Raw genomic sequence first — 26,550 nt, 5'->3', positions numbered from 1 at the left:
ATCCGCGCGTTCCTGTTTGTCCTTGTCGCTCGGACATGGACACACCTCAATTTGACGACACGTGACATCAACCTTGCGCGATCAGCATAGCGCACAGGACATGAGCGATACCGAAGCACAGACGATGCGCCTCGGACTGACCTCGATACGATCTGCGGTGAAGCGAAAGTTCGCAGCAGCTCAGACTTCGGGCGACCTTATCTTCTCCGAGACCGAGGTCACCCTTCTCAGGACGAAGCACGGCCTGACCATAATCCGCGGCCAGGCACCCGAGAATCCGATCTACTTACAATTCCAGCTCCGGTACTGTCCGGCTCTGGGGAAGAAGCCCACTGATGACAAAGGAGCGACACCCGCTAAGAAGACCAAGTTCGACCCCTTTGAGGACCCGTCAGTCGAGCTCCTTGTAGCTAGAATACCAGCAGCGAATCACAAGTACAACCTAGTCCTCAACAAGTACCCAGTGATACCGAATCACTTCATCCTCGCCACGAAAGTGAATCTCCCACAAACAGATCTCCTTGACCCCGAAGACCTTGCTACCGCGTACGCGTGCCTCAGAGCATGGCGGGACGATCATTCCTCGGACCCAACCGAGGACAACGACCTCTTTGCTTTCTTCAATTCCGGACCAGATAGCGGCGCAAGCCAACCTCACCGGCACATCCAATTCCTACCAGTTGGGAACATGAAGCATGGTCTCACTCCCGAGGACGCGCTGCCGTGGCAGCCACTGATGAAGGATCTTCGAGTGCCACACCCGCTTGCTTCGCGGCTTCCTCAGGCGCTCAAATACGATCCGAGACTACCATTCCTGATGCTCAATACGCCACTGAGCGACGGCTTGGCTAGCCCTTCCAAGCTGTACGAACGGTATCTGTTCCTTCTTCGCGCGGCGAGAGTTCTGTCACAGACTCCATCGATAGCATCATCGGACGAGCCAATCGACCTCAGCTCCATAGACATAACTAACCCTCCAGAATCGAAACATGTCAGCTTCTCCTACAACTTGGCATTGACGCTGAAGCACATGGCAATATGCCCGCGGAGGTCGGAGACTACGGACATACCTGGTCTCGAGGCTGGGAAACATCAAGTAGCGCTCAATGGGACAGTGCTGGGCGGGACAATGATGGTCAAGCACGCCGAGGAGTGGGAGACACTGAAGAACATGAATGGTACGGAGGAGCTAGAGGAGATGCTTTCGAAGATTGGGTTCCCTCCGACTAGTACATCTGACGATGAACGCAGTGGGAAGTTATGAGCATCAGCGTTGCGGTCAATGCTTTCTCGGAGAGTCTGAAGCATCCGGTCGCGACGTCTTGACGGCAACATTGAATGACTTGTATGCTGGTGCATCACGGATCGTGGAACGAGGTAGTCGGTCATCTATGGTTTGCCCGAATCGATCGACTAGACTGGCAGCACGCTTGGCCAAAGATGAAAATACAGTTCAACAGCAGCGACTGAATGCTGATGTCAGGTACTCCAAACTCTGTGGGCTTTCTCTTGTGTTGTCCACGTCGAATCAATGAAAGGAAAGCAGTCTCAAAGGAATTCTGTCATCCGGTCTCACGAGACTTTTGGTTGAGCCGGTTGACAGGGCGTGCATTCGTGGAAGGTGCCGGGCGAAGCACCTGCCGCAGGTGGCGTCGCCAAGGAACACTGATGGGAAGGAGCAGTCACTGTGAGCTCCTGCTGCCGATGCCTTTTTGGGCAGGCGAAATGGAGAGTCGCTACTGCGAAGGGCTGTTGTCACCCGGTCTTGGAAGTCGCGGCGAGCGCCTGTCACCCGGTGGCGTACAGATGCTTGGCCAAACCGGATGACGAGGAAGTGGAGGGGAGATGGGTGGGTGCAACGGCCTCCAGAGTTTTTCTGCAACTGCCAACGAGAGTTGGGAGGTCTTATCTGCCTTACGACGTGGGCTCGACATTCGAAAAGAGGTTCAATGAGTGTTGATTCTCTATGCAATCGCTTTTCGATGACGCTGAACGCTATCAAGATATATTAGTAGTAAAGTCCAGAACATTACCGCGCATATAGCGCGTCCCACGCGCCAAGCACAGCAACTGTATGTTGACGCTGCGGCAGCCTGCCGTCTCTAGACGACCTTCACACGACTCGTCTCAACCTCAGCCACCACACCACCCTCCACCATCGGCGGCCCCTCATAGCCCTTCCTCGCCTTCACAAACCACCACAACGCTACGATGATAGTAAAGCCACCCCATAAGAGACAAGCATAGTTCATCGTCTCGGCGTCTGTCGGCAGGTAGAATGGGAAGCTGTAGATCACGAACCAAACAATCATGTATCCGCAAGCGATAAGGTTGACCACCCAGCCCAGGGCTCCAGCCATCTTAAACGGACCATACTTGACGCCCTGGCGCTTGTTGATCAAGTTGGGTAGGATAGCGGCGATGTATGATGAAGAGGACATGAGGATGTAGCTGCCAACGAAGGCGTTGAAGGCGGTTGCGCTACCGACGTAGATCGCACCCAGTATCGTGACAAGCACAGCAGTGATAATTGTTGCATTGGCGGGCATTCCCAGCCTCGGGTGGATCTTGGCCACGAATCTTGGGAAGGGCGTCGCGCCGTCACGCGCCAGAGTCCAGAGTGTGCGGCCGCAGGTGACGTACAGACCGATGACGCAGATAGTGATGCAGATCATGATCAGCGCCAATAGGCCTGTTGTGCCCGCAGCCGTGCCGGTCGCCTGCATATAGATGGTGGCAATTGGGTAAGCGGACTCGAAGAGGGCGTCATAGTCCGAGATGCCATACAGTACCGCGATCAGGTAGCAGAAACCTGTGACGAAGCCAATGGCCATCTGCAGTGCAATGGCGATTGGGATGTTGCGCTGCGGGTATGGGATCTCTTCGGCCAGATGGGAGGTACAGTCGGGTGTACCGACGGCGAATGCTCCGTTGAGCATGCCTGCGAGGAAGACGAAGCCATTGGGATAGCCGATATCCGCAGTCCAGTCACTCCAGACGAAGGAGTTGGAAGCGTAGCCTCCACCGGTCTTCCCGGGCAGGACCGCCAGGACGATGATCGTGATCAGAAACCCAGCGAGGATGAAGAAGATGCCAGCCTTGTTGAGGTGCGGCATGGCGCTGTTGAAGAGGCACACGGTCGGGGCCGCCAGCCAGGTGATGATGACGTAGGTAACGAAGACGTGCCATCTCTCACCCACATAGTCAGGGTGGTTCGCCGCGTACATCTGCACGATGGTATTGGCGAGGATGGAGGTGATGGACGCGGCACCGAACGTCCATGCTAGCCAGTTCCAGTAGCCCGCGAAGAAGCCAACGGGCCGTCCCCATCGTTTGCCGGGTGTTACTGAGGCCCATTGGTAGACACCAGCTGAGGATGGGATGGCAGAGGCGAGCTCGGCGATCGATGCGGCGACGAACCAGTAGAATATTGATACCACGATGAACTCGTACAGTACTCCTGCATTCGATGGTCAGATGTCTATATGCATGATTGTTGTTTCATGAAGCGCATTATTACGAACCTGGAGGACCACCATTGAAGATTGCAACCAGAATTGAACCCCCTATTGCTGGCCAGACGTTACCCACAGACAGGCCAACGCCGGCAAGTGAGATAAGACTGAAGTTGCGATTGAGCTCCTGGACATGTCCCGAAGCGTTGACGAGTCCACCCTCTCCTGCAGCCACCTGTTCATGCTTGGGAGATTCTTGTGAGCTCACTTCATGCGAGGCTGACTGCTGCAGCGGCTCATCTGGTTTAGTTGCCATTGTGCGCGCTGCTGAACTTGACTCAACGGTAGTGACAGCGATGAGCTTCTGATGTAAAGAAAGATGTTCAGACACACGCACCAGAGATCGACCACAGTAGAAGAGCTTCAGAACCTTCTTCACTTAATGATAAGCGATGCATGGCGGAAATCTCCAGCGAAGTCGATCTATTCGCTCGTTGAGTCGTGGCAGGGAATACCACGTTGCTTACGGGGTCGACAATGGCCGCGGCCCTTCGCTTGGGAGCTCGTGTTCTTACCGATTGGGCAAGGGCCGTCAGGGTTCGGTTCATTTCTTGACCACACAAAATGCGTCTCCAGGGGCTATCAGTATGGATACGGAAGGTTTTCTGCCACAATCTGACTCGAGGGTAGAAAAGTGCCGTTCCGGCGCCTCCCTCTTTGAGCCACGAGCCACTGAGGTCAATCTGCAGAAGATGGCGATCACGGGGTGATCATCAGTATGCTATAGAAAGTTGTTCGAAGTACCGCATCTTCTGCCACGTGAGATATCTGTGCCTGGAATCTACATCGCAAGAGCCTTACGTATTGCGAATTTGGTCTCGACCATCCAGCTCGCAAAGGACCTGTGTCCTAATTCTGCTAAGCGAGTTCTGCTGGTCAATCGTATATATGGATCCTTTTTCCTGACTGCAGTGGCAAGAAGAAATGCCGGCTTGGTATTCCTTAGCCATGAACTACGATGAGACAGTACTGTTGCCGATTGTGCGATAGTCGGACCCACGTTCAGTCATCTTGTTCTCCAAAGGCTACCGGAGTCACCCGCTAGTAAACTTCAATTCCGCGAACGTTCCTGCATTTTACATGAAAACTGTTATAGAGTTTGACCGGCGCAGTGGATGATTCTTGGTGCTACTCAGGAGAGCTCCATCTCGGAGAACAGACAGATACAGCATATCACTCGGAGGTCGTTATCTGGACGAAGACTCACGCCACATGTGCGCCCCGGGAAACGTGGCCTGCGTGCCTGACTGCAGAGCTCCAGAGCGGTTTGATCAGTTTGGAGAGAGCAAGAAAATTTTGGTATGCAGTCAGCGCAGGTACATCGTGCGGATGCTGAGCTGTTCCTGCCTCCCTCGAATGGTAAGCACTAAGTAGGAGCAGAGATACAACATCGTGTTCTCGACTCCGAACCTTCTGTGCTCCAAAATACGTTCCTGACCCACTATGGTGGCAGACGCTCGTGCTTTGATTGAGCCGAGTCCCAGACGCTTGGTTTCCAGGAGTCTGCCATCCGGTCTCTCGATGTCCACTTGCGCACGCTTGCTTCCGGGTCGAGACGCAAAGGGTACAAATTTCGTAGCGATCTGCGCTAGGTGTTCGAGGTACTCCGCGGTATCCCTACCATAGACAGGTATGGGTTGCTATCGAATGGAGGCGAGGTCCCACTGACGGCTCGAACGCAAATATCACTTCATGGTGCCCTTCATCTACGATGGTGTAGAGGCATGATCCCGCTCCAGTACATGTCCTCGCTGCCTGCGCTGCACTTGCTTGTCGTTGCTCATCGGCTCGATTGAACACCATGTCTGATAACTCGTCGGTCAATCCAGGATTCGTCCCAGAGTCATGGGCTCTCTATGGAGTGGGCATGTTCCTGCTTTTGCTCAGACTGTAAGTAGGCTGGTCTGCGAAGATCAATGCACCATACGCTGACAATCAATCACAGCGCTGCTAGAATTAGGCGCCTCGGCATCACTGGCCTGCAATACGATGACTACTTCGTAGCCGTTGGAGGCGTTGCGTACACTATGCTGTGTGTGGCCTTCAATCAAATGCTGAGCGGTGGTGGTTCGAACCTCCTCACCGACGAGGATATCGCGGCATTGACTCCAGAATCGACTCGAGAACGAGTGATAGGCTCAAAATGGGTCTTCGCGTCTGAGCATGCAATGCTGATCACCATCTGGAGCATGAAGGCTGCTATGCTAGCATTGTACGCTCGCATCACGTCAGGCACCAACGTCGTCCAGCGTCGATTGCTGAAGGGCGTAGCGGTCTGGGTTGGCCTTGCTTTCATTGGCGACGAGCTTGCTCTCTTCCTCATCTGTCGTCCGGTCTCGCAATATTGGGCAGTACCCGCTGCGAATGGTAGGTGGTCTGTGCACAACTTCGGTAACGGGACTAATGACTTCGTTAGCGCAATGCTCAACCTATGAGTACTACCAATATGTGAACGCAGTATTTAACATCTCCACTGATCTCCTTATCCTGGGTATCGGCATACCACCAGTCATGAAGACCCGACTTTCGATCCAGCAAAAGATGGTGCTCGGTATAATCTTTGGCATGGGAGCGTTCGTCATCGTCGCCGCAATTTGTCGCCTGATCTATTGCACGGTGCCGTCGTTGGTCTCGTATGTGTACATGAACTGGTACTTCCGCGAAGCCTCGGTGGCTGTGTATGTCACCAATCTACCTCCGATCTGGGCACTTTTGCGCGAGCTGTTCCCCAAGATCCATGTCTTTGGCTACAGCAATCGCAGGACAACGACCAAATCGAAAGGACAGCCCAGCCATCCCACCTGGCAATCAATGGGATCGGGCAACCGGACGCAAAGGAAAGAGTTCGACTTCGACATGGACACAGTGCCCATCAGCAAGCGGGATATGATGGTTGCGGAGCATGAGCTCCACGATCGCGATCTGACCAGGTCGGATTCTCTCCAAGGAGACAATTCATCCACAAGCTCGAGTCGCCACATCAACAAGCACGAAATTCGACGAGATGTCACCTTCACGGTAGAACACCTGCAGGCCAACGAACAGGCTGAGCCCAACAGACTGCGCTCGTTCTGAAGCTGGTTGTCCGGGATTTGGATAGATGAGCTTGATATTACCAGTATCAGACGATGAATGTATGATTAGACGTGTGGATGACCTACGCTGGGACAAATGCGGCGGATGTAAGGTGGCTCTTGTGAACTTTAGGCAGAATGACGATGATAATCGCGACAATGAGGTTGCTGCGGAAGGTGGCACTCACTACCTGACGGGCACGAATGCCCGCCGCGTAGTGCATCTTGGACCCGTGCTATGTTCGACGCTCGCGACGTTTAAGAGCACAGCTCTCAAAACAAGCCAGATAGGCGGCTGTGGTCCCCCAATGCTTTTGTGCCTGAGACCTGAAGGACTGAGACTCCAGCTCATCGTGGGCCTGTGATCGCGACGAACCACAGGGGCGAGGGCTTCGTGGATCCGACTACGGCAGGCCGCCTGGCGCACCTGTGCACTTCAAACTACCCTTGGCTCCTTTCACTACTACACTGGCACTCGTCACTGCCGACAGGGCCGTCGACTGATTGCATCCCTCGAACAAGCCGTCTAGCTGTTCAATGATCACCAAACATAGCACTTGTCCTGGCCGTCCTGGTCCTGGAAGCCGATGCTCGATCAACCATCGCAAGCAAGCCAGGCGCCATGGCGTGGGCTCACCAAAACGTCGACGCATAAACCTGATCAAGCACGAAATGTTAATTCACGCATGACCTTTCGCTCATGGAGATTTTGAGCACTACTGCTTGACGTTTTGGTGATTCGATGAAATTAAGATACAAGGCTATCGCCGAAAATTGCTCCTTCACAAAGTTGACCCACGTCGGCCTTTCTAAATCAACTACATGCTCTGGGTGCGTGGAAAGCTTGTTAGCATTTGTCATGGCAGGAGTGTCTTTCATCGAGACATCACATCGACACATGGTAGTTTGACAGCGGCTCGCATGCACGTAACCGTGCGGTGGTATCATCCCCGGACCCACCTCGGACAAGTACCTCAGCGCTCCTGGGCAAGATGCTCACATTGGACATCACCAGACCGCCAGGTAAGTACTCAAAGCGACATCTATCGTACACTCGGCGACTATTCTCGGCCAATATCCAGTACTGAGGCTTGATTGATTCAAAACGCAGCGCGATTGCAGCAGCGTTGTGCGACGGAAGCGATCAAGTTTGCTCCATGCCATGCCGACGAGAAAGTCATCGATTTGCGGCTCAACGGGCTGCCCCGCCAATTCCACCTCTTCAGTAGTCCGAATCATCTCCAAAGAGCTGGTCTATGGATGGCACTATCGAAGGAATCTCCGGCGCAGCACACGGCAGGTATGGAAGCTCGTGTGGTTGTCTTGTTTCAGTTCTAACACAGACAACCATTGGGCGACTAATCTCGGACTCCTGCCATGGACTTAGAACACACAATGACCCATGAGACACCATGTGGTGGACGCTTTCGAAGTTCACAACTATGCTTCGACGGAGCTATCAATGCATTGACGGGGACATTTGAGATCCCTGCCGTCTTTTCTTTGTTCACAGCTGCCTCGAGATCTCTAAATGCGCTCTCCGCTTCGCGTATCTTTTTGTCAACATGGCTCCATATCTCTCAGCCTATGTGTGCTTGTGCTTCGACCACCCTTCCCATGGAACGATTATCGAAAACATCCTATCCGCATACGTCGCACAATTCCAGATCTTCTCACGCGGTCTGTATTCCGCGTGCACGGTTGCGAGGCGTACTGGACCACGTTCAACACCAACGACAGCAGGCAGCGAGCTTTGCTTCCCCGTTTGGTGCAGTATGATCCTGTCGTCCAAACCCCAGAGCCATCAGGCGTCGAGAGGTCGAGGTTGGTGTAAACGCGAGTGTCCTTCAGCATTGGTTGCCGTACGAACAGAGCCCTACCAACAGCGCGGCGTTCATCGTGTACATCATGGTTCGTCCTGTCCAACGTCGACACGGGAAATGTTCATATCTGTGTCTCTCGAACACGCAACAGCGACAGTCGAACTGCAAGAGTCATCGTCCGGAGTCAGGAAGAGTCAAGTGTTGCCTTTGTATGATTGCTTCGCAGTTGCACGCAACAAGGCAATTGCTGGTGAAGGAAGACTGCGACATGGATGCAGTGCTGTCTGCTTCGCCTCAACACATCCCTCGGAGTCAATGGACGAGACCTAGGCCCTACGACAAACGATGCCTTCGTGCGGCCCTTCACGGCTGCCAATGCTCTCTTTGTACCGGCCCAGCCTTTCAGCAGCGTCACTTCAGTGACTCGAACCATGGCCCTCGGTTCGACGGTATATCAAGAGCTGCGGCATCGCCTAGCAAACGATCATCATGCCAACCCAAAATGGAAAGCTTCGATGAGCACTATCATCCCTTGTCGGATGCGTTCTATGCTCATATCGACGCTACTGCTGCGCCATTCGGCGAGGATGTGTATGACCTGCCGCAGCCATCGATGCGGCGCTCGGTCACCGAACCACTGCTGGGGATCGACTCCAGAGTCTTGCCCGCGACGCCACTGTCACAAGGATTCTCGAATGTGGCAAGAGGGACAAATCCGGTTTCGCAACCAGCGTCCTCAACACCGCAGAAGCCTGCGTACTCCCTGACTGGCAGCGATGTACAATCCAGGCAAGATTTGATACCCTTTCATAGTTCAACCTGGGGTCTTTCACCTGCCGAGAAGCAGGTCCCGGAGCTACAACAGGTAGCTCAGCCTATGCTGAACAACTTAGACCACCAGATGTGGTCTCGCGCCCATGATAGCTCGGCAGCGATTGACGCCGCGGATGCGGCATCGAATCCTTTCTTCGCCGTCCTCCCTGAGCGCGTGGCGAGGCCTATCGGGCAACCTGACCGTCCGCCAGATCTGAAGTCGCAATTTTTACTGCAGCAACCGATCCAAAACAGTCGTTTGTCAAGTGAGCACTTTGGCTCGAGCCCGTTTGACAATATCTTCAATGGCAAGTTCGATCACCAGGACAACCAGTCAATAGCACATCAATCGACCACTCCGCGCTATTCAGGAATTGACTGCACGCTACCTCCGACCTACAATGACTCGATGACAGAACAACCAGTGTTCGATGCCACCACAACCGACACCATGAGTGGCTACCCGCCGATACCCGACGGGCAGCCGTCGATACCAGTCGAGAGTAGCTCGTCTCGTGCAGTTGATCAAGGGTTTCCAAGCAGTGACGATGACTTCAAGTTCTACGACAACGACCCAAGCCTTCCACACCACAATGGCGCAAACAATGTCTTCTTCGGCTATGACCCGAACGTTGACCCGCCGATGACCGACTTCATGCAAACTTTCAGGCCGCAGATGACCGACTACGATATCATACCTGATCCACTGAGTACTGCGAACATATTCCGTCCTCTCGGACAACCAGATCAGATCCCGCTCCCAGTCACTTCCCAGGTCAGCATCTCTGCCAACGAAGACAGTGCTCGTCGCGACACCTCACGAGACCAAGAACTCCTCGACCTTCGCAACGCTGGCTATTCATATCGCGAGATCAAGGCGAACTTCGGGTTCAGAGAAGCCGAATCGACTCTGCGTGGACGCTATCGCACTCTCACCAAAGCGAAGGAAGAGCGCGTCCGGAAGCCTGAGTGGAAAGCCGAAGATGTGAGATCCCTGTCCTGTCCCTTGCGAACGCTGTCCGCTCAATTTGCTCGACTGACGCAACTGATCTAGATCGATCTCCTGTTCAACACTGTCCAAGACCACACCCAGGACACCGCCGCTGTCCCCGCATCCGGATTCCGCTACTCTGACGATGGCTTGCCTATCCTTTCCGACCCAGCCAGCCTCAACAAGATCAGCTGGAAGAAGGTCGCTGAGACCATGGCCGAACAAGGCGCCTACCACTACGGCAATGCGACAGTCAAGAAGAAGTATGTCCAGATACGTAACGAGAAGCTGTTCGGCGCAACTCCGCCGGCTACTCAGCTTGCTGGCTTGGGTGGTGGACACGCTGCTACTATTGGAAGTGGGTACAGGTATTTGAAGAATTATGAAGATCCGTTCGGCGGTCAGTGATCGATCTGCGACTGATCTGATCACGCTCGAGTGCGACCGACCGAGCTTTTGCAATAACATATCCAGCATAGAGCTTATGGGCGTTCACATATGTCTCGGCAGATTCCTCGATGGCATGAGAAGTACACAAGGCAGACCGCCACAGGCACACGGTGTTGGTGGCATGTTGCTGTAGCGCTTTGACGACGACCGCCTTGGCGTAGGTCATCTTGTAATCGAGGGAGTTCTGGCGTGGCTTACACAGCATGGCGCATGGCGCTGTCAGGAGCTTGTAGCGGCATGGACGATATCATAGCAGACTATATGCTGCGAAGCTACCCTGCTGATGTCGCATGGAGGCGTACTCAGTATGTAGAACTAAACGAACCAATTCAGATTTCATCTGGCAGCTTTTGACCCTTCGTCCAAGATAGAGTTTCCCTTCGACAAGCGTAACGTTCGTCGCGGCTTCAATATTTTGGAGAGCGACCCTCGGTCGTCTCCCATCGCAACGAAATCCCTTGACTCAAGCACCGCCAGCTCTGGCCCGTGTCGCCAAAAAGTCCGCCGCAGCATTCGCATCACTCCCATAGGTCAAATGCGCCGCCGTGATCGTAAGCGTGCCCACGCAAACCAAATCACCCACATTGCAAAAGACCTTGAGCTTCTCCCTCGGAAAATTCGGAATGCGTCCAAGATCCTGCAGGTTCTGCGTATCCCCAAACGTCACCACGCCATCAATCGCGTCTTTGACGCTCTGTGGCAGATTCTCGATAGCACGGTGGACCAGTGCGGCGCCCTGAGAGTAGCCACCTGCGAGGATAGAGGAGCCGGGGCATTGGCTCGCTGCTTGGGTTAGGAGACTACGCATCTCGGCGATTCCGCCGAGGTCAGCGCCACCGGGAAGGAAATTGGTGGAGAGAAGGGCTGGGTAGTCGATGCCTTGAACGGCGACGCGGGCGGAGCCGAAGATCTGCTTGAGGCGCTGGCCGGTGGGCGGGCCGACGACGGCGCCCTGGAGAACAGTCAGCTTGGGCAGTGCAGAGAGAGGAGCAATGAAGTCCTGTCATAAGCTCTGTGCCTGTGGATGACATACCATGTTGCCGACTTCAGTGCTGCCGCGGGCGAAGAACCAGATGATATCTCGGCAGCCACCATTCTTGAACTCGTTGGAAGTCGTGCCAACCGACTGGCGGCGTTCGATGTCCTGAATGGCGTCGGCATCCAGAGCTGGCTCGGTGATCGGCTGGGCCACGGGAACAGCAATTGCAGTAGCCACAAGGGCGACGAGCCAGGTGGTTGCCTTCATGATGTTGGATGCCGGTCTTCAGATGATGCTGTGGAAGCTTGACGAGCGGATGTCGGCGCTGGATGAGTCTGGAAAGCTGGTGGCCAATCTCTCATGCTGGTTCCTTGTTCTCGTACTTATAGTCGCTGCATCACCACTGAGCAGAACTGTCTACCGAGGTATGTTGAATCTGCAGGCTCTAGTGTCGCTGAGTGACCGTCTTGGTGGACTGTAATGCTTGCTACGACACTCCACAGGCCTAACATCATTGCAAGGTACCAGGGTTCATGTGCGAGCCTTGTACAGTGTTTGTCACTCTTGAAGCTGGAAGCCGCGGCATATATCGCTCTGTACAGCTACCATTGGCTTGATCGATGCGGAAAAGGTGCCTGGTAGGACTCTGAAAAGTTGCCAGTAGTCAAGATGTAGTTGGTGTAGCAAGGATCTCGACAAGACCCATGAAACACACTAGGCGTTTCGCCAATCTCAGTTCTCGAAAAGACTTGCTTGGCGCATATGTTGCCTGTCGATCCTTGTTCTGGTTGCCTTCAACCTCGGAGCTCACTTCGTCGTAAGAGGTGTGATTGGTTCCAGGACTGACTCTTCTTCGAGATGATATTTTGCTCGAACGAAGCCAAGACTTTTGTGTGGTCAGCGGTTCGATGCCTTCCGGATCGGTTCCATAATCCGGCGCTACCACTCTGGCTGCATACTCTGTGCCGGACGAGTGCTTCGTAGACACAAGCAGGCCCGAAGATTGTCGTCGCTTGCAGCTTTCGCATATGTGTGCAGCAGGGATTCCCCGCAATATGGTAGCTAGTGCCAACGCTCTCCGCACGATTGTGCCTGGCGGACTTGGCGGACGCATCACGAGGCCAAAATCACAGCACTTATACTCAGTCCTGCTCTTCGAAGTGGTGCTGATGCCTCGGCTTTATGAAATGCTCTGGGATGTGATTGAGCGACGTGGTTGCCAAGCTCGACAGTGCATAGGAAGTCAGATCACGGTCCAGCCGTTTAGTCTCGGGACAAACTAGCGGTCAGTAATATGAGGAAGCTTTCACGGCGACCGTCACTGCTACCCATATCGTCTGAGATACCGAGGTCCACGGTGTCGTTTCGGAAGTGCGCGAGTGTAGGCTTTCGATGTGAAGTTGTCGGGGGAGATGTGCAAAAATGCGAGTCAGGGCCCATGTTGCAGATGAGGAGAGGTGATAGACCAAGTAATCCGCTTGAGCCTTGTGTGGCCACAGGGCATGATAGTGCTGCTACAGAAGGAGTGTGCAGAGCAACCCTGTCGAGAATCGCAGCTGTAGACTCTGAACTTGGGTGAGACAACACCACGGTGAAAAAGAAGTTGCACACTGCTGCTATATGTAGTGGAACGGCGACCTGGGAGCCAGCAAGCCGGGTGTCTTTCGTCCGAATGAGACACGAGAGTCCGAGACTCGCGCTATGTGTCATCAAAGCTTAGACTTCCGCCTCATGTCACTCCGGAGTTCTTCGTGAGCACTGGCAGCATCAAGCGCGTCGCTGCTGTCGTCAGCGTCCGGAAGATTGCAAATGGCACGCAGCGGGTTGATCTCGACCTCTTGTGATGGCTTCATGTCGGGTTGTCTCATAGAATCTGTCTCGGGCGACAGTGGCTTCTTATTGCCTGCTTGGGTCGAAGCATCTCGTAGATGACCCGCCATCGTACCGACTGTCCTTGTGCCGGTGAATTTCGGCATGGTGGGGTGTTCCTTGCCCAGGAGGCGCTCGCACGTCTGCTTAGGACTCAACTCGCTGGTGTCTCTCACTTACAGCGCCAGTGTGCCAGAGCCACTGAAGTTAAAACAAGCATTGCTATCTGTCGGAACAGCCCTTTTTACCCAAGCGGAGAAGGTGAAAGGTGTGAAGGTACTTAGATCATGAAGGAAGCGAGAACACAATGGAAGCTTGCAAGCTTGAGCCTTAGCCGGTTGACACGGCGTCTTGGTCTTGGGAAACGCTGCGCCGCGTCTCGGACCTCGGATTTGTACTGACTCAGCAACGACACGACCGCGTCACTTGCCTTACGCACTGCATCTATTTGCGATGACGTGACCCGGAGTTCTGAGGAAATGTCGTCAATGCCCATGTGTTGAAGTGAATCGGGAGGTGATGAACTTGCTCGCTGTGACGGTTTTCGGAACTCTGGAATATCGAATGTCGAATCTTCGGACGTGGCTACCTTATTGACTTCCAGGCAACCACGATTTACACACTCTCCACAGGATGCATGAGCTGTTCAGCGACTTAGTACCATCTATTTTGGGTAACGACGTGACCTGTAAAGTCAAACTTCGCTGGCCGTCCCCGCCCGAGCGAGCTGGCTGACAGAGCCACGGGTTCATAGACTCAATTTGGAGCTCAGAATGGCTGGCCCTCACGACCTTGCTGCAACATGAGGCTCCAGCGGCCATCGGCTGTAGCCTAGTGATCGTTTCATCGATTGGCATGCTGGTATAAGTAAGTTAGAGCTTTCAGAAGACCTTTCAACGTGGTTCTAAAATAGGCAACGAGGCGCAACGACGTTGCTTCGAGCTGCCATGCCGCACTCGAAAGAGCTTTTGCTTTTGGGTCAGGTCTGCCTTGACTGAGGCCGCGCCATCATGACGACTTTACGTGGAATGGAGAGCGTCTGTGTACCTATGGTCATGCAGGAGCTGCGACTTTTGACAACCTAGCCTTGCACCAGAGCCCGAGCTTGCCCCTACGAGGTCGAGCCGGAACACGCTTTCCATCAGTGGGCATCAGAGGTGCGCTGCCACGGTCGGATGCTCACTACGTCGAACCTACCTTCGCTGGCCCACCTTTTCGCCAGCCTCGCAAGATTGACTCCCGCGAGCTCATGTAGCCTAGATGTCCAGCAGTCACCACTCGACATGATCGCAGTCGCTCAGCGCTATCATGGCGTTGCAGGCACATGAGGGAATGATGAGAACACTGGGTTTTCGCAGCCCGCATGGTTGTAGAACGTTTACTAGGGTCATGCCACCGTCGCAAAAGCGCCTGGGACTCACGGGTTGCGTACCGTCTGGCGCAGAAGTATAGTGCTCTACAAGACGAAGTGAATTGTGCCTCAGAGCCAGACGGCGTACGGTGGCGCATCGTGATGTCAGATATGAAGTTCGCGTCAGATGCGAAGACCACTTTCAAGTATACGGCGGTGCCGGCCGGGCAACACATGCTCGACTCTTTCCGGCTATCAGGCTTCAACCCATGTCCTGACCACAAGCCTCTTTGTGGCGAAGCGTGAACAAAGCGCCGCTTTATGCTACTCGTTGACTCATTGTTTGGAGGCCTTCATCGAAGACAAGGAAGACTTTCGATGCTGTCGACAAGGACAACGGCATTGTCACTGGCTGTGCTTTGTTATCAATGCGGCCTGCGGCTTACATAAACCACAAATCGGATCACACTGGCCAAAGCTCGCTCAGCATCCGCACCCGACGCACCGCCATGGCAACATTTACTAAATCAACACCACCTCATGAGGTTTTGGGTGTCGAGGAAGATGCGACCGAAAGACAGGTCAAAACAGCATACAGAAAGCTCTGCAAGATCTTTCACCCGGACAAGAACCCAAATAGCCTGGCATGGGCCACTGCCAAGTTCAAACAGCTCCATCACGCGTATGAGGTCATGGTCAGTACGCAAGCCGCTCGAGACTACGCAGCACAAAAGCGTCGAGCTCAGCCTCAGTATCACCGGCAAGAAAAGCAAGAAGAAGAAACTCGGCCGCCGATGTTCTTCCCCTTCTGCGAATCTGAATGCGAATCTGAAGAGGAATCAAGTGACGGCCATGACAGCTGTTATCGCCCCTGGCTAACGCGCCACCACCGGAAAGACCACATTGGAATCTGAATGAACACATACCGCCAGTAGGTCCACCGGAACCAACATGCGTTCATGCTTCTTGTCAGACCTATAGGGCAACCCTCACTCAGACTCTGACGGTGCTGGACAAGATCGAGGCCCAGCTCAAGCATTTCTACGAGATTCTTACCAAGCAGACCTTCCCCAATGTCAGTCTCTGTGATGACCTCGCGGAGTCAATCTCGCAGGCCAAGCTCCAAGCTACTCTCCTGTCGAAGTTGAGTCACATGGCATGTTTCGTTGATGCTGGCAAGGTTGACGTCGTTGACCTCATCTTTGATCTTGCAGCTGTCCTGCTTAAGCACTCGCGATTGCTGGAACAAGTCACGCCGGGTCGACAAATGACATGAACGACACAACCGAATCAAGGGCGACGCTGCAGACCTTACAGCCTGATCCTCCGTCCGCGCCGACGCAGACGAGTTTGGCAGAACGAGATCGCCTCTAAGATAGATGAGGTCTCTGCTGAGGCAGCTGAGTGCTCAACCAACTACGGAAAGCTCTCCGAGACTCTGGACACTTTCTTACTGGCAATGGGCAAGTCAGGATTCCGCGAAGAGGAGACTGAGTCCAAACAGAAGCCCGTGGTTCCAGAGTTCAAGTGGGAGGATTTTAAGGTCTCGAAATCGAAGGCGACTCACCTGTATCAGCAAAAGAAAGAGGTCAAGCTTGATCTGCCTACTGAGTGATCGCCCAAGGACGCTTGTGAAGGAGCCCAGAAGCCGTCATAGCTCAAGTTTACCTCGAGCACTCTCACTTGTTCAGTGATCGCTCCTTATCGTATGTACCTTGAAGTATAGATCTACATCGCATTATACGAATCAAGCATTCATTCTCTTTTCCCGGTTCATCATTGCCCTTCGTCCCTTCCCGTTCTGCTCATGGCTTTCAATCCTGCCTGTGATAGCGGCACTGCACATGACCGCGATGTTGTAAGCGGCCGTTGGTCGCCGACTCTGCAGCCGTCGGCGAGCTTATGGCTGCAGAGTCGGCGACATCTGGACCTTATGAGTAATAGAGCCCCCCAGCCACCTCAACCGCCAGGGGTCGAGCGTGTGAGAGGTCACGAACGTTGCCTTTAGGTTTCCGACTCTTGGAGTTCGCACGGAGCAGCCATCTTCCGAACCAGTTAGAACGCCGTTTGTAATCTTGGCTTCCAGAAATGCAACCCTCTCATATCAAATGCTTCAAAGGTAGACACTCAGTACTGTGGACAGAATCCCCCTACCTTGAGACTTTCCGCCATTCTCTGGCATATATCTAAGAGCCCGAACTTCAGAGTCCTGAAAAATTCTTTTCTTCCTTCATATCACTCCTACCTGCCCTGAATACATTTCATGCCCCAATCCGCAATCTGGGTCAACAGGTAAGCAAATCCATTGAATGCCAAGACATCGCTTCTAACCTTTGTCAGCTACTTGCTTCTGCATCATCACTTTGCAGTGTACAGAGCTTTCTGCCAGTCATAGGCCTCTCAGTAGCTGCCTCCTTCGCCGGTACCTCTGTAGTCGCTTGACTCGACGAGCACTCAGAGCACGGACACCAGACCCAGTTCCGACATTTTCACCATCTCAGAACTAGCCATCGGTGAGTAATTGACGTCGTCGCCCTTCGCGGAACAGATAGAAACCGAATTGGGAAACTCAGCATCCAAAAATGGCTTTGGTCGAATTTAGATGTCGGATTCCCTAAGTCGGACTTCTATCTGTTCCGCAACACCTCCCATGCCCAATATCTCGACAACGAGACACATTCACCCTGCTTCGTCGACAGCATCGTCATCTCCCTGCCCATCTATCCCCGTTGACTCCATTTCACGACCTCGCTGCTCTCACCTCGTCGTCGATCACCTCGCTGACCATCATCCAGTGCAGTTAAGGATAAACCGATCTTTAGCGGTCATTCCAGCCACCGAGCAAGCGACGCCGACGAGGTGCTAGGCTGCTTCCTTCTCCCTCTAAAGGCTACAGCAAGGCAACAGACCAAGCGACGTCAACGAGGTGCTAGGCTGCATTTCTTCTCCCTCAACGACTACAGCAAGCCAACAAGAGCAAGACAACAGATCAAGCGACGCCAACGAGGTTCTTTACCACAGCGTACTGCCTCTGCGGACACAGCAAGCCACCGAGCAAGCGACGCCGACGAGGTTCTTTACCACAGCGTACTGCCTCTACGGCTACAGCAAGCCACTGTGCAAGCCACGCCACCGAGGATTCTGGACACATCGTCCGCCCTCACCGGCAAGAGCAAGGACTTCTGTCGACACCCTTCGACGAAGACACCAAGCCCTTTGAGCAAGCGACCGGCACTGTGATAGCACTCATCTTTGCTATCTACATAGCAGTGTGTCTGGGCACAACCCGCGTACGGATCGAGGTATTTTTTCGACCGACGCCGCCAATACGAGCAAGCCACCGAGCAAGCGACGCTGACGAGGTGCTAAGCTACTTCCTTCTCCCTCTAAAGGCTACAGCAAGGCAACAGACCAAGCGACGTCAACGAGGTGCTAGGCTGCATTTCTTCTCCCTCAACGACTACAGCAAGACAACAAATCAAGCGACGCCGACGGAGGTGCTAGGCTACAATTTCTTCTCCCTCCTAAAGGCTACAGCAAGCCAAAATGAGCAAGGCAACAGACCAAGCGACGCCAACGAGGTTCTTGACTACAACGTCCTGCCTCAGCGGCTACAGCAAGCCACAGAGCAAAGCCGTCAAGGCATACAAGCCATTTGAGCAATCAAGGAAACTCAGGGAGGACAATCAAGGGAAGGTGAACGTGTGGTATTGCATTGGGAGGTGGATGGCAAGTCTGTGGTGGAAGTCATCGTTGGGAGGCTGGTGGAATCGCCTCGGAAGCAAGCAAGGAGGTGGATGGCGAGTCTGCGGTGGAAGCCATCGTTGGATGCTGGTGGTATTGCATCACAAGGGGTTCCATGGATGGCAAGTCAGAGGTGGAAGTCATCGCTGGATACAAGAGGTGGATGACAAGTCTGTGGTGGATGTCATCGTTGGATGCTGGTGGTATTGCATCGAGAGGTTGGATGGCAAATCTGAGGTGGAAGTCCATCAAAAATTCAGGCAGAAAAAATCACGCTGTCTGTCTCATAATGTTGTCGTTCCCGTTTCCACTGCTGTGATCGTATATCTCGCTGTCGTGTCACTTTGTCACTTGTGGTCTGTATCGTTGTCAAGTGCTTGCCCGGCGCTGTCAAGTGCTCATCGTTGCCACTACTTCGCTGCTATTCTCGCTAGTATCGCTACTTCGCCGTTAGTGGCCCATCGGCGCCAGACGTTTGTCGCTGCCGAGAGAGTATACAAAGCTACATCCGCTCGCGATCTCCAGCTCGACGTGATGACCAAGCCTGTGGTGTCTACGGGATCGCTCTTGCTCAGCCTCTTCGCCTTGCTCCCCGTCCTCCTCGTCTGAGGAGGCGCGGCAGGAGCATAAATGTTGGCAGTGTCCGGCCGCACAAGCGCTTCGACATTGGCCTGCGAATCCTTAGCATACGCTGCACACGAGGCAAGCATACGCGCAGCAGTGACGCGCAACCCAACAGCGAAACCACGCGCATCGACAAGCAAGCCAAGCAACTCGCGATGTCAAGGGCAAAAGAAGAAGAGATTGCTGATGGCAATGCAAGAACTTATACCATTTCCACGTAAAAGCGCTCCGAAGCAAAGCGAGACGTCGACTTCACCGTTCCAAACTTCAGCGTCGAGTCACCCGTTGAGTGTCGTCCTTCTACCACCATCTCCAGGCGCATCGTCATAGGCCTCAACGGCACAACTTCTGCTCGGCCCATAAGACTCAGAGAAGCCTCCCCAGCATGCACCCTCCGTCGCAACGAGCACGAAGCCGAAGCAGTCGTTTCGTTTTCAACACAAGCAGCGAGCGCGGTGACAATAATGACATTACTGCTTTCCTGAGCGAGGAGGACTGTTGACTACAGCGATCTATGGATGATATGGTGTACACCTCCCGGACTACCAGACTTTATGACTTACTTAGTCATATGAATGCGTCTAGTTGCTGCTTCGGTTGTTACACCGGCAGGTCTGATCGCCCGTTCCTTGATGTATCACTGCGGCTGCCTGGTTGGTGGTTCCTCGACGTGTCGTCGCTGCTTGCTGGTTGGCTGGCTGTTGATGGACGTGTTGCCGCTGCTGGCTACACAGTCGACGTTCCGTGTGTTGAATGTGGAGCATGAGCTAGTTGGTATTTGTGTATTGTTTGAGCGCTGGGGATTACCGGCAGATACGACGGCGTCCAAATTTGATTGAACGTAGGTATGACTATGGACAAGGGCTGCGGCCAGGCCAGGCCAGGCTCAAGTCCGGGCTCGTCGCTGATCTTACCACTATCATCACTTCCTTGCCCTCCTCCAATGACATCGTCCTTCCTCGCTGCAGTTCTCCCACCACGGGCACGGAACAAGCCAAGCTCGCGATCCCGATCGGGGCCATCGACCCACACCCGACGGTCGTACTTCTCGACCAAGCTTCGGTGCAGACTGCTGACTGCCCTGTCGTAGGTTCGCCGGCGCCGCGTGCGAGCCTCATCGATGGTGTCGTGGCCCCATAATCTACGCAAGACGGTGACCTCGATACGTGAGAACATCATCGGTCCGAGACAAGCACTCAAATCTTTGCATATGAGTAGCAAGTTTGTGACGAATTCTCGCTCGTGCCGGTCATAGCCATCCACAGCCCACCAAAGCCATCCGATGCAATCGCAATTGTAGATTTGGACGTTGATCTTCGGGGGAAGTAGATGGCGAAGAATCTGAACATTATTTCGACCGGGAGCTTCGCCAGTGGGCCTAATGGTTGGTCCTGCGCTTGGGTCAGCTCATTCTCCCATAGCGCCTTCCAAGCACGACGCATGTTGTTCACCTACTTGGAGCGAGTTCTTGCAGATGACAGCTTTCACCGAGGCTAGGATATTTCTCGAAGCCAACCTCAGTCTTTTGAAGCTGGACTTGAGCATGTTAGTGTATGTGACGTATCGTGGTACTTTGGTCACTTCAGCGTATGTGACATGTTGAGGCATTGTGGATGATTTGAAATTTGTTGATAAGATGAGGGCCTGGTATGTGGTTGAGGTGGAAGTCTTTGGCTAGCACTCCAGTGTGTACGTTTGTGCAACTTTTGGACAGTGGTGAGTGGTAGATAAAATTTCGACGTTGCTGATCGACGGGCAAAATACACAGACACCTGAAGCTGGCGTCTTTCAAAGGACTTGAGTCATGCTGTTTCCACATCATTCTTTCACCGAGTGAAGCCTGATCGAGGATTCTCTATCACTATACTCTGTGTAGGCGGAGCACGTGAACAGATCATGGTGGGTGAAATTTATGGCTGATGGGGATTGATGCTGCCATCTCGTTGTTGTTGATCCCGAGATGGTGCCACGTCCTCTGTCTTGGGCCGACTGGTGATGATCTAGGTAGCCAGATCTCGGGTTATGGACTGAAAGGATGTGATTCCTTACATTTGCATCCACGTTCGACGCCGGTCGTGTCAGCACATTCACATCGCACGAAGAGCTATGCCATTTTTCCTGAAACACGCATGGCGTTTGAATGCAGTGGGCGACCGGAGAAGCCGACCTTGAGGTGTCCGCTGTAGTACAGCAGGCACTGCTGCTCTCTGGAAGATCTTATTTGGTTCTGCGCGTGCGTCGCCTTACCTGTAGAGCAGGTAGCGAAAAGTGTTACGGAGCTTTGAAAACCCGTCCTTTATGGCGCGTAGCCGATGGCATGATGTTGTCTTCGTGCAAGCCAGACCCCGTAGCGTAGTATCCCTCACCGCCTAGTCAGCCACTCCCCAACCTTCCTCTCCCAAATCTCGATCCTAATTGGCATCTCCATCTGCCAGAAGGGATTCTTGCACACGAAGTCCGCATACCGCTCATACACGCCCTTCATGATCACATCCGTATTCGGCATGCTCGGATCCGTGAACAGTAAGAACTTGGTCCCCGTGAGCGTCTGAAACACCGTCAGGCGGAAGAAACTGCTCTCCATGGTCTCAATACCCGAAGCGGCGACATTTGGGTCTGGGTGAGTCCAGTCGGAGGCGCGGGTGGGGTTCGCGGTTGAGTGAAGGGGGAGTCTGGGGGTGAGCGAGCGAGTGATGGCGTGCACGCCGTGGAAGGTGCCGGCCAGGACCAAATAGTCGTTGGTTGTGAGGGTGGAGGTGCCCGGGAGGCCTAGGGTGCCAGTCGTGGGAGGGGGAGTTTCCGAAGTCGGGGAGGTAATGGCGGCAGAAGACGTCGTGGGGAAGGTGCGGTGGTAGATTAGGGAGCCGGCTTTGGAGATTATGAGGAGGGCGAAGACGGGCCTGTGGTTAGGTGGTTAGCGGCTGCCGGAGACAAAGAGGAAGTGGGGAGGAGCGCGAACATGTTGGAGGTGCAGATTGCGCCCAACAGGGCTCGGAAGATGTGCTCAAGGTATCATCGTATGTGTGTAGTGACCAGACAACATTGCGCATCGGGTACCCGCTGTCTACCTAGGTAGGCTGAGGATTGTTCGCTCAGCGAAGGAGAGACACCGTTGGCGTGATGTGTAGTCGATCATCGCCGGTTGACAGCAGCCAAGCTTCTCCAATCCGCCGCTGCCTCGTCCGCATCGTTTGCCTGCGATCGTCCAACCTCCTCATCACAACTTCATACATCCCACCTTCCACATCCGCTGCCATTTCCTTGCCTTCCTTCGGTCACTACACGCCTCTTGAAAACAGCCAACTCCAAACTACAGAAACACACTCGCCCCGAGAGGCGCAACCACCGCCGCCATGGTCCTCGAAGCTACGATGATCGTTGTTGACAACAGCGAGGCGAGCAGAAATGGCGACTACCTGTTAGCAACGTCTTCCCTACTTCAGCAACAGTGTACTAATCCTTCTGTAGACCCACACGATTCCAAGCACAGACCGAAGCAGTCTCACTCATCTTCAACGCCAAAACCAATGCCAACCCTGAATCTGCAGTAGGCTGATGTCCATGGCTGGCACGGCCCTACAGTCCTCAATACACCGACGACAAACTTTGGCGCCGTACTCGCCGGCCTACACGAGACGAAGATCAAGGGTCAAGCACATCTCGGAACCGCCATCAGCGTAGCCATGCTCGCCCTGAAACACAGAGCCAACAAGTCACAGCGGCAACGGATCGTGGTGCTGATGTGCAGTGAGCTGGATCAGAAATTTGGCGACAAGAATGACACGGAGAAAGAGCTGGTCAAGCTGGCCAAAAAGTGCAAGAAGAACAACGTCAGTGTGGATTTTGTGGCGTTTGGTGATGCGACAGAGTCAGACACGAAGACAATTCTCGAGAAGTTCGTTGAGGCTGTCGGAGGTTCTTCCGGGGAGGGCAATTATCTGGCAGTAATACCACCAGGACCAGGTCTGTTGAGCGACAGTCTCATCTCAACGCCAATCGTCAGCATGGGCGGAGATGATGGTCAAGCCGGTAACGGAATGGACGGTCTAGAGACCGGTGGCGGCAGTGGCGGCGGTGGTGGTTTCGAGTTTGGTGTCGATCCTTCAGCTGATCCAGAACTCGCCATGGCGCTGAGGATGAGTATGGAGGAAGAGCAGAACCGACTTGCTAGGGAACGAGAACGGGAGGCTCAGATTGCTGCAGACCGGATGGAGACCATCACAGAGGAGGGCGGCCAAAATCAAAGTCAGCAGAATGGTCAGAGTAGTGCAGATGATGGTGGCTCAAAGCAGCGAGAGTGGAGGATGACAAGAAGGACGGCCCGTGAGTCTGGCAGAATATTAGACTGTCTTGAGTATTGTGCATAGCGATGGCGTCCTCCTGGCTGGTGGCAGGGACAAGACTTATGCTATGCATTATTCATCATCAAACTCCATCTGCTCCGAATGAACCTCCCTCAGCAGATCCTGATCACAAGTTGACAAGATATCAAACACCTCATAATGATAGTCAGCATCCTGCTCAGAGCTGATCTTAGAGCTTGTCCTTTTTCCCAAATTCGTACAACTCCCATATATCGTCGCCGAAGTAGCCAACGCAGGTTCGCAGAGTGTCGCAAGCCAACTCAGAACCCATCAGTCCTCATGATATCGTCAAATGCCAACCCCCTCACTCCCCTGCCGTCCAAGGTCACCGCCCACTCACCCCTCCACCGTCCACCCCACCCGCAGGCCCTCTCGTCGCACCAACCGCAGCACTTCCAATGATCCTCTCCTCCCTCCCCCTCACAATCCGCGCCTTATACCCCGGCAACGGCTTCAACTCATCATCCGGATCAACCTTCCCCCCGTTCGATTGCTCCTGCTGTCGTTGGGCAAGGCGTTCCTGCTGTGCTTCGAAGTCCGCATCGCCTGGCTGCGCCTGACGAAAGAAGCCATTTGGATCCTCGCCCGTTCTGAGGTAGTGGGCGTAGGCGAGGCGTCGGGTGAGGGACTCTTCGAATTGGGTGATGTCTTCGTGCGTTATTGTTAGGGCTGTTGGTTTGCGGCGGAGCATCGTGAGCTTCAGTGAGCGGCTGCGCCGCAGACGTCTACTGGAGTTCGAGCGGAGTGTGCTGTGCGCCGCACGGCGAATCAAGCTTTGGTGAGCGGCGTCAGGCGTGTACGAATGCGGACAAAGTGGTGTGGGTATGGCTATGATCAGGCCGCGAGTCCGGGTACTTCGGGGCGGACTCTAACCAACGTTGATAGACAAGTGTGAGTGCGAGGCTTTTTTGTTCCGTGGGACGAACGTCAAGTAGACTGAATGTATGTAAGGGAAGGCGTGTATACAGGTTGCCTTCTGAAGGCAAACCGCGTCGATCGACCTAACGACGCGACTGGTCCCAAAAGGTCGCCCTAGACATGCACGATTTCAAGCTCAACTTTCTCGAATCGATGCAGCACTTGCGACTGACGCTTCGCCCATATCGACAACGGCATGGACCAGCTATGCGTGCGCTGCACGCGCCAGGCCCTGCGGAGATCGACAGCCCCTCGAGGCGGCCGCATCAGCGGTCCTGCACGGGCACTCTCGGCCTCAGCATGCAGTCGTGCTGGTGAGATCCTATGCACCTTTTGCACTGCTCTAACGACTAATGGCCATCTACAGGAATTTTTGACCTCTCTAAGCCAATAGACGGAGCCGATTCGAGCTCACCACCCAAGAAGCCCGCCGCTACTTCAACCTCGCCGACTGGGAACAAACAACCACCAAAGGTACTTGTGCGGAGGACGGACAGGACAGAGAACCCTACCGTGCGAAGAGTGGCATTTGGCAACAACGATGGATCCACAAGCTCAACTCCACGAGACTCGCCGTCAGGAACCCGCTTTCCTCAAACGACTGGACGAGTCCTCCAGCGAAGCGGAACACCTCGAAGTCCTACTTCTCGAGGCGGCCAAGTTTCTCGCGGAGGAGGAGCCACACTGCGCCCTCAGTGGCGACGGTGCAGGCCGCGGCGGCTTCGGAGCTGGCAACCGCTTTGCCGGCGCATCAGGCTCTGGCGGCGGCCCCAGCACCTCATCCTCAGACAATCCCGAAGAAGACGCCATTGCCGACGCGATCCGCTCTGAACAGCGCAATGCCGCCAGCGCTTCCCGAGCCGCAGAACGAGAATCCTCCCAACTAGCCTTCGAGCAATACGAAGCCGACCGCTACAACGCCGACCTGAACAACGGCCTCCCCACCGAGCCCATCCCTTACGTTCCCGCTGAGCAAAGCGTCGAGGAGCTCCGCAAGGACTGGCCTGACACACCGCTCAGCCCTGCAGGTCTGACCGAGGGTGTGATCCAGAAATTAAATTTCCTAGCGCGCGACCTCCCGCACGGCTACTGGACGCCGCGACAGATCGCGGAGCGACTCGTAGACGGCGGGCTGATCAAGCTCGAAGACGATGGCGGCGAACACAAGGACAAAGTCCTCCGATGGGCAGAGATCTACCTAGCCGAGAAGCGCGCCAAAGAAAAGAGCTTCCAAGCCTCACTCTCCAACCCCCGCCCAGGCCTCTCCAAACTCGACCCCTGGACATCCTCCGGGTTCGTGAGTGTCGCGGAACAGCAGCGGACGCGCAAGGAGGAGGACTCGGGGGAGACGCCATGGACTGTGATCGATACGAGCGTCAGAGGCCTTTACCCGCAACTTCCGACGGGCCAGCGGCCGCTGTATGCGGGGATTGCGCGGCAGTTGCGGAACAACGAGACGTATGGTCCGAGCGATTCGAAGCTGGTGTTGGGGAGGGTGCAGGCGCTGGTGGAGACGGTGCAGCGGCAGGCTGCGGCGGCGAGGGAGGGGGCGCAGCAGCAGCAGCAGCAGCAATGATGGTACTGACAGCTGCAATTGTCAGATAGAAGTATCTGGTGCGAGCGGGGGGTTATGTATGTGTATGTCCAGTGAAAACGGTGGACTATCGCGGGAATGAACGTGTGTACTGTGTAGCACTACATTTGAGCCACAGCAGAACCAAAATTCGAAGCAGATCAGACCGGATGACACACCTTGAGTGCCATTCAGCAGACCGGTTGACTCGCCTTTCAAGCCATCGAGGAGACCGGTTGACCAACTCTGCTGACGCCGGTTGACAGAGTCACTGCTGTTCACTGTACATTGCTGGAAGTACAAAGTACCTAGGTACTTCACGTCCCCACACGTTTATGGCCCTGAGTAGCAACTAGAATATCATGATCGATTCTCTGGCGCGAGTAAAGCGGCCAAGACCCTCGTCGACGCGCAGACTTCGACTTTGAAGTAGGGAATATATATCTGTAGCGATGGGTGCTG

The 26,550-nt window shown here is 54.3% G+C and overlaps 11 protein-coding genes across 11 annotated transcripts; 6 read left to right on the top strand and 5 right to left on the bottom strand.

Moving 5' to 3' along the window:
- Positions 1-100: 100 nt before the first annotated feature.
- On the top strand, positions 101-1,264 carry AB675_8943 (5',5'''-P-1,P-4-tetraphosphate phosphorylase 2; the record flags this gene model as incomplete). The annotated part of the gene is made up of 1 exon (XM_018149434.1): positions 101-1,264. The coding sequence occupies one exon, from the start codon at positions 101-103 to the stop codon at positions 1,262-1,264; it is 1,164 nt and encodes a 387-aa protein (XP_017996115.1).
- Positions 1,265-2,102: 838 nt separating this feature from the next.
- AB675_8942 (Choline transport protein) lies at positions 2,103-3,771 on the bottom strand (the record flags this gene model as incomplete). The annotated part of the gene is made up of 2 exons (XM_018149433.1): positions 2,103-3,460; positions 3,525-3,771. The coding sequence occupies 2 exons, from the start codon at positions 3,769-3,771 to the stop codon at positions 2,103-2,105; spliced, it is 1,605 nt and encodes a 534-aa protein (XP_017996165.1).
- A 1,545-nt stretch (positions 3,772-5,316) lies between these two features.
- Positions 5,317-6,590, top strand: AB675_8941 (uncharacterized protein; the record flags this gene model as incomplete). The annotated part of the gene is made up of 3 exons (XM_018149432.1): positions 5,317-5,405; positions 5,461-5,882; positions 5,932-6,590. 3 exons carry the CDS (start codon positions 5,317-5,319, stop codon positions 6,588-6,590), a joined length of 1,170 nt encoding a protein of 389 aa, XP_017996088.1.
- A 2,324-nt stretch (positions 6,591-8,914) lies between these two features.
- AB675_8940 (uncharacterized protein) lies at positions 8,915-10,624 on the top strand (the record flags this gene model as incomplete). Its single annotated transcript, XM_018149431.1, has 2 exons — positions 8,915-10,210; positions 10,280-10,624. 2 exons carry the CDS (start codon positions 8,915-8,917, stop codon positions 10,622-10,624), a joined length of 1,641 nt encoding a protein of 546 aa, XP_017996135.1.
- A 505-nt stretch (positions 10,625-11,129) lies between these two features.
- On the bottom strand, positions 11,130-11,912 carry AB675_8939 (putative cutinase 3; the record flags this gene model as incomplete). The annotated part of the gene is made up of 2 exons (XM_018149429.1): positions 11,130-11,618; positions 11,700-11,912. The coding sequence occupies 2 exons, from the start codon at positions 11,910-11,912 to the stop codon at positions 11,130-11,132; spliced, it is 702 nt and encodes a 233-aa protein (XP_017996124.1).
- Positions 11,913-15,374: 3,462 nt separating this feature from the next.
- Positions 15,375-18,524, top strand: AB675_8938 (uncharacterized protein; the record flags this gene model as incomplete). Its single annotated transcript, XM_018149428.1, has 5 exons — positions 15,375-15,661; positions 15,763-16,114; positions 16,223-16,476; positions 17,661-18,101; positions 18,236-18,524. The coding sequence occupies 5 exons, from the start codon at positions 15,375-15,377 to the stop codon at positions 18,522-18,524; spliced, it is 1,623 nt and encodes a 540-aa protein (XP_017996070.1).
- A 495-nt stretch (positions 18,525-19,019) lies between these two features.
- On the bottom strand, positions 19,020-20,841 carry AB675_8937 (uncharacterized protein; the record flags this gene model as incomplete). Its single annotated transcript, XM_018149427.1, has 3 exons — positions 19,020-19,280; positions 20,041-20,624; positions 20,685-20,841. The coding sequence occupies 3 exons, from the start codon at positions 20,839-20,841 to the stop codon at positions 19,020-19,022; spliced, it is 1,002 nt and encodes a 333-aa protein (XP_017996093.1).
- Positions 20,842-21,595: 754 nt separating this feature from the next.
- Positions 21,596-22,194, bottom strand: AB675_8936 (Transport protein particle subunit trs23; the record flags this gene model as incomplete). Its single annotated transcript, XM_018149426.1, has 2 exons — positions 21,596-22,133; positions 22,166-22,194. The coding sequence occupies 2 exons, from the start codon at positions 22,192-22,194 to the stop codon at positions 21,596-21,598; spliced, it is 567 nt and encodes a 188-aa protein (XP_017996167.1).
- Positions 22,195-22,586: 392 nt separating this feature from the next.
- On the top strand, positions 22,587-23,600 carry AB675_8935 (26S proteasome regulatory subunit RPN10; the record flags this gene model as incomplete). Its single annotated transcript, XM_018149425.1, has 3 exons — positions 22,587-22,651; positions 22,702-22,732; positions 22,785-23,600. The coding sequence occupies 3 exons, from the start codon at positions 22,587-22,589 to the stop codon at positions 23,598-23,600; spliced, it is 912 nt and encodes a 303-aa protein (XP_017996154.1).
- A 166-nt stretch (positions 23,601-23,766) lies between these two features.
- On the bottom strand, positions 23,767-24,288 carry AB675_8934 (uncharacterized protein; the record flags this gene model as incomplete). The annotated part of the gene is made up of 2 exons (XM_018149424.1): positions 23,767-23,856; positions 23,938-24,288. 2 exons carry the CDS (start codon positions 24,286-24,288, stop codon positions 23,767-23,769), a joined length of 441 nt encoding a protein of 146 aa, XP_017996120.1.
- A 768-nt stretch (positions 24,289-25,056) lies between these two features.
- AB675_8933 (uncharacterized protein) lies at positions 25,057-26,091 on the top strand (the record flags this gene model as incomplete). The annotated part of the gene is made up of 1 exon (XM_018149423.1): positions 25,057-26,091. One exon carries the CDS (start codon positions 25,057-25,059, stop codon positions 26,089-26,091), a length of 1,035 nt encoding a protein of 344 aa, XP_017996171.1.
- Positions 26,092-26,550: the final 459 nt, after the last annotated feature.

Source organism: Cyphellophora attinorum (assembly GCF_001299255.1).
Source record: "Cyphellophora attinorum strain CBS 131958 chromosome Unknown Contig33, whole genome shotgun sequence".
Lineage (NCBI taxonomy): Eukaryota > Fungi > Ascomycota > Eurotiomycetes > Chaetothyriales > Cyphellophoraceae > Cyphellophora > Cyphellophora attinorum.
The sequence above is the reverse complement of the archived record's forward strand: the minus strand, read 5'-3'. Positions and strand labels throughout refer to the sequence as shown.